The following is a 6,000-nucleotide window of genomic DNA, read 5'->3' as shown; positions in this document are numbered from 1 at the left end:
TTTTGAAATAAAAGCATTACAAACAAGATGCTTTTTAATTTTTCAAAAGTGCTTTTGGGACAAAAAAATGCTTTAAAAAACACTTTTTTTGCCAAAAGTTAGCAGAAGCAAAAAATTTTAACTTTCGCTCAAAAGTGCTTTTTGACCAAAAATATTTTTGAAAAGCATTGCTAAACTAGCCCCTAATCTCACTACCACTATTATTTTCACACTAATTACAAGTAAACGCACCACCAATCAAAATGGCCCGCACCACCAATCAAAATGGCCCTTAGTCTACTTCGTGATTCTCATCATAGGATTTCCCCTCAAATTAAAGCTTCCTTGCTATCTTCCAAAAAAGTAGACAAGTCTCGGACGTTGAGAGTAGAGAAAACATTATAATCTTTAGGCAACTGAATTTTGAAAGCATTATCATTCACCTTTTCCAACACCTTGAAAGGGCCATCAGCTCTTGGCATAAGTTTAAACTTCCTTCTAATTGAAAATCGACCTTTACGAAGATGGATCCATACAACGTCATCTGGACCAAACTGGATCATCTTTTGCCCTTTGTTGGCTGCCTTTTTATACGCTTCATTTTTCTTCTCAATTTTGTTTAACTCGTTCGTGCAAAGACCTGATTCTTTTAGCTTTCCTTTTTCCATCTAAGAAAACTCTCTCAATGGTAATTTATTATTATTAACTTTTAAAAATTTTAAAATATTTATAATTTCAAATAATTTTTAATTACTTTTAAATAACTTTTCTATAATTTTTAATAATTGTTTAAGAAACCACTTTAGACTGAACTTACGCAAACGTGTTCATGCTCATTTGAACCTAAACATCAGTTTACTTAAATTCATTTTGTACGCCATTTTAAATAATTTTAATATTTTCTTATAATATTTGATAACTTTTAAAAAAATCTCATATTTATTTATAATTATTTAAAACCACGTCCAATATGAACATGACAATCATTTGTTTTTGTTCATTTGAATTTGAATAACTATTTGTTCAGGTTCATCATTAACATGATTTTTAAATAATTATAAGAAATAATTTATTTTTTTAAGATTTTAAAATTTTAAAATATTTGTTAATGTGATAAAATGTCATGTCAACATTAAGTACATGTGGGACACCATGTGTTGCTTTATGGCTATTCTATCAACCACAACATCAGTTCATAGTAGAAATTGATAGAATTTTTAATATAAGGACGAGTTTGTTTTTTGATCCAAAATACAGAGACTAATTTATCAATGTCCTGAGTAAGATGAGCAAAATATAATCATACTCTATATAAATGACTCCATGGTGCTTTTACCCAATTCTGCTCATTGTTTTTATTTTTTGGGGGATGAGAAATTCAACTCATTCTTTAATTCCACATCACTTACATGATTTTAAAAAAAAAAGCCAAAAATTACTTAACAACACAAATAGATAGAATTTTTAACAGAATGACCAATTTGCACTTTCTTCTAGCGTATAAGGTCTAATTTGTATTTTTTTTGTAGAAGAGACAAAAATGCAATCTAATTCCTAGTATAAGAGTTTTCGTAGTACTGTTATCAATAGTTTTATCATTATACTAATTTAGAAGTGTTCATGGTTGGACTATGTCAGGCCTAAGCATGATATTAGCATACTTTATGCTTGCCTCAACCCGACTCAAAATATAGGCCTAAAATTTTACTCAAACCAGCTTATATTTACAAAAAATTAACCCAAATTCATTTTAGGTCCACCCATTTTTTTAAAAATATTAATATTATTTCAATTTAGTATTTAATAATTTTTTATATTTATTGAGTTTTTTTACATAATCATCTTAACATTATTTTTTAAAAGTATTATGAACTTAAAAACGGGTCAAACCAAGCTAGGCTCAAGCCTTGAATGTTCAAACTCAAGCTTGACCCATATTTTAAATAGGCCTAATTTTTTTGTCCAAGCCTATTTTTCGGGCCTATGACATTTAACAACTCTCCCAAATTTTGAACGGGGCTAGGCAAGTAGCCCAGCCCACGACCAGTCTATTTGGTACCAATACCTTGCCTGTACTCTCTTGCATTCACCTTTGCGGTTTATGAGGCAGCACATTTTCATAAACAAGGCCTATGGACCTAGTTTCCAAGTAAACATCTTATTATCTAACTCACAAAAAAAAAAGTCAACATCTAATTAAACAATTAAAACTTGAAAACTCATGGTCAGCCTCGGCCTCACTAACTTATCCTGTTGAAGAAAACTAACCTCTACTAGCTAAAAACTAAAATCCATATGTAATGTAGAAAGAGAAATGGAACCATAAACACTAGTACTCAAATTTAAGTATCCCACCATTGAATTAAATTAAATGTTGTCGTATCAAATCCTAACCAGCCCAGCACCATTTGGAGCATCCGCCAAAGGGCTCTCCAACACAAAGGTTCACCCAACTCAGAATCCACCCATATATTTCCTAAAGATCTATCCCATCACATCCATCATATCTCAAATGGCATGACTTGCTGCCATCAACCACCCACTGAATGACCTCTCTCATCCAATCACGCCGCCCAAAACCTTACAAAACAGGAAGGGCCCGCCTACAGAGTCCTCAAGGCCTTTTGCCTATAAAAAGACCCTCTTCCTCAGGAAGAGGGGATGAGCTATTCTTTTCTCTAAGATTCACGCATCAGGTCTCTCGGTACCTTAACCACAGTGTGAGCTGCCTTTAGCCACCAACTGCCAAACCATTTGTTGATGTGTATTTCAGCCCAACCAATTTACTCTAGCTACTATTCGCATACATCTAAAGATGCCATAACTTGTTAGAATCCGTCTACTTCTCAAACATAATTTCCTGTTTTTTCATTAGAACTGAATTCTGGATAAGCAATCATCGACTAGTATTGTATGCTATTAATCAACATTCAAATTTGTTGGCATATAGATCTCAAAAGATATTGTATGATGCTAGTTTCATATGTCATAAAGAAACAATAATTCAGGCATGCAGTATAGTTCAAGTGTTGGCTCAAGAAACACAATTATATTTATAAGAACACATTTTGCCTTTCTACAATCCACTTGGCATTTGTCCCTTAATATTTGTAAATGAATGGTGTGTAAAATAGGCATAACACTTTAATCTGAAGTGGTATGTAAAAGACTGATTTTAAGGGATATGATCCTTCTCTTTCTTGCAATTCTGTAAGGGATAACTAAAATTAACTTCAATTTTTCTCTGTTTTAATCCCCCCCCCCCCCCCAAGGATATCAATCAAACAAAAAGTTGTAAAAGAAATACCTACTCGATTTGGTTTCCAATCTAGAATCATATTCTTCATTCCTTGCCCAAATGAAAGAATATCCCATGTCCATGAACAACTCAACTAGGTTCCTCACAACGAAGGAATTGAACAAATTTTGATCTGAATTCTGGAGGGATACGAGCAGGACGATAATTTTTGTCAAGCCATACAGCTGTGGCCTTTGCCTCCAGAATAGGCTGCACATCAAATCATCAGGTTACTAACAAAAACACCAAATCCTTGACTTGAAGAAGAAGAGTTGCAGGTTCGATGATAACAAACCACTTCATTTGGCATCTTAAAGATGAAATGCTCAAAGTACAGGCGAGCCCCTGAGGAGTTGGAAACCCTCACCTTAACAACAAAATTGTCTCCACTCTGGTTTCCAGAATGTACATGAGAAGTAGACATAAGTAAGATTATTGAAGGGCTCAGCTCACATTGAGAAAAGCTAATCATGCTATAAAAAGTTGAAGCAGACATGCTGAACTGGCAGAAGCTAACATTTCTAATGAAGTTTGCTGAGTTCAATTCTAGAATGATGCAAACATAACTGCATGTATGATATACCAACCTCCTCAAATTCAAATCCAATTTTAGTACTGTGTCAAGCATTTAGTTTCTAATCTTTTTAATAAAACTCAATTAACACTTTCAGAAAAGCAGTTCTGCATATCCTAGCACTGCATTTAGTTAAGTGTACAGAAGAGTCTTAAGTAGATTGCATAGAAGATTATTAGATTGAACTATTTAATTTCTATAGCGTCTGGAAAAGAATTTAGAAGGACTTGTACTCTTATAGAACCCCAGCTAACATATCAATTGCTTTAGACTTAGAAGTACTATTAAGCTCTACCTTGCGCTTTTAAACTAAAGAAATTAAGAAACAAGAAATTCAAAAGATAGCAAGAACTTTCATCTCTTTTCACATAAGTTGTTAAACAATCAGGTAAAGTGATTAAAGAAAGTGGCCTACCCTTAAAGGTCCAAGAAATTTGAGCGACAACTCTGACAGTGCTAATGAATCACCAGTGCGGGCAACTTCATCACAGCTGATACCAATACTTTCAAGTAGTTCATGGCGACCTAACTACCCAAGCAAGAGTATGGGTCTGAATCAACAAATTATGATATATATATATATATAGCAATCAGAACACAATGAACATGCAAGAGCTGAATCAACTGTCAGGGTAAACTGCAAGGAAAGCATCACTGTCAGAACCTCTATCATCCACTTCATCATCTGCGACTGCCAACGGCATAATTCTAGCAGCATGAAGTCCTTTTTCATTATAGTTTTAGACATGAAAGAGAACAAACCATTCAAAATAAAACCTCTCCCTGGTGATCCTAGACTCAATTCATGGACCTCCACTATTAGAAGTCCCAGCATTTTAGAAGGTTTTTGTTTCATAAATAAATTGGATGTGAATTACAGAGAACATACTTTATACTTCAGCACCTAGAGCAGTTAATGATCAAGTGCAGACTTCAATAAATAGAAATGCTAAAATGCATAGTCTGCCCTCTGAGTCTGACCTATATAGGAATTGAACAGTGAGACCAAAAAGCTGAAATTTAAGGCATTCAACCAAGTAATAGTTCGTAATAGAATTAAATAGACCAGAAACTAAACTCTAAGGTTATGTTTAAATTCTAGCCAAAAAAGAAAGAAAGTCACATCAATGTTTGAGGGCTCAAGGCACCTCTAATGAGCTACAAGATTAAATTAAGCAATGATAAACAAATAGAAAATAAATAAAAGAACCAAACAATTTGTGACTCACCGTGTTGACAATAACTTGCATAAACAGCATTATTAACAACTCCATACTGATCCAGTTCGTAGTCACGGACTTTGAGCTCAACCTCATGGAACGAAGTCATTCTGCAATTAGGAAAACCAATAAAATTTTATTCACTTCTCCCTTTTAGCATACCACCATTCCCCAATTTTAAAAAGTGAACTCAAATTGACGAAAAATTGATTCCTTTCAGCTCGAAGTTGTGCAAATGGGCTAATTCCGATTCTGGCTTTTTCTAATCCTTACCAAATACACAATATCCATAAGTATTCTGAACATAGATTACTTCAAATCTTCTCGATTTTATTGTAGTAAAGCAAAATTAACCAAAAGCAAATTAATAAGACTGGAAAGTACCCTTGGCCGCCTTTGAGATCAAAAAGTGCTCCGACAGTGAAGCTCCTTGAGGTGGAGAGCGTAGGGACACGCAGCGGCATCAACAGCGGAGAGATTGGAAAGGATGAAGATGGACGGTGAAGATTGAGAAAAGTAGCATTTGGACGAGGGGAAGGCAAGGCGGCGTGCGCCGGGAAAACCGAAGCCTGGAGCATCTGGTTGGATCTTGCTGCAAGGTTGCCCAAGAAAGTCTAATGATTTGAAGGTTAATAATGAATTATTCATTAAAGAGTGGGTTTCGGTGAACAATATTTTGAAGATGGGTTTAACTTAAGTAGTAATAAATTGACTTGATATTTGGATGATGAGTAAGACACACGGTTTTTTACACAAATAGGGTGAAAAAAAAAACTAAAATAAGATGTCAGAAAAAATATTTATTAAAATGAGTTATTTTTTCATTGGAGCCTATTAGATATGTGCCAATGAATAAAAAAATAATAATTTTTTTAAAAATAAAATATAATTAAATATTTTTCGGGGTCAGTATATAACCCGTATAATAC

General features: G+C 34.0%; 1 protein-coding gene across 4 annotated transcripts in view; it reads right to left on the bottom strand.

The window, feature by feature from the left end:
* Positions 1 to 3,008: 3,008 nt before the first annotated feature.
* LOC105780589 (acyl-acyl carrier protein thioesterase TE3, chloroplastic) overlaps positions 3,009 to 6,000 on the bottom strand; it is a 42,500-nt gene continuing 39,508 nt past the window's right edge. Inside the window, exons 1-6 of one of the 4 annotated variants that reach the window (XR_008195065.1) lie at positions 5,456 to 5,746; positions 5,081 to 5,181; positions 4,267 to 4,376; positions 3,573 to 3,668; positions 3,287 to 3,487; positions 3,009 to 3,187 (exon numbers count right to left, since the gene is read on the bottom strand). Coding sequence is in view for 2 of the 4 variants with exons in the window: in XM_012604995.2 (XP_012460449.1) it covers positions 3,368 to 3,487; positions 3,573 to 3,668; positions 4,267 to 4,376; positions 5,081 to 5,181; positions 5,456 to 5,649 (621 nt within the window). In the remaining 2 variants the exon portion in view is untranslated. Of the gene's footprint in view, positions 3,488 to 3,572; positions 3,669 to 4,266; positions 4,377 to 5,080; positions 5,182 to 5,455; positions 5,747 to 6,000 lie in introns of those variants that run through there. The other 3 variants (XR_008195066.1, XM_012604995.2, XM_052629314.1) reach the window with 3 other exon arrangements.

The sequence above is a fragment of the Gossypium raimondii genome, chromosome 4, assembly GCF_025698545.1.
Source record: "Gossypium raimondii isolate GPD5lz chromosome 4, ASM2569854v1, whole genome shotgun sequence".
Classification (NCBI taxonomy): Eukaryota; Viridiplantae; Streptophyta; class Magnoliopsida; order Malvales; family Malvaceae; genus Gossypium; species Gossypium raimondii.
This window is presented reverse-complemented; position numbering and strand designations above follow the sequence as displayed.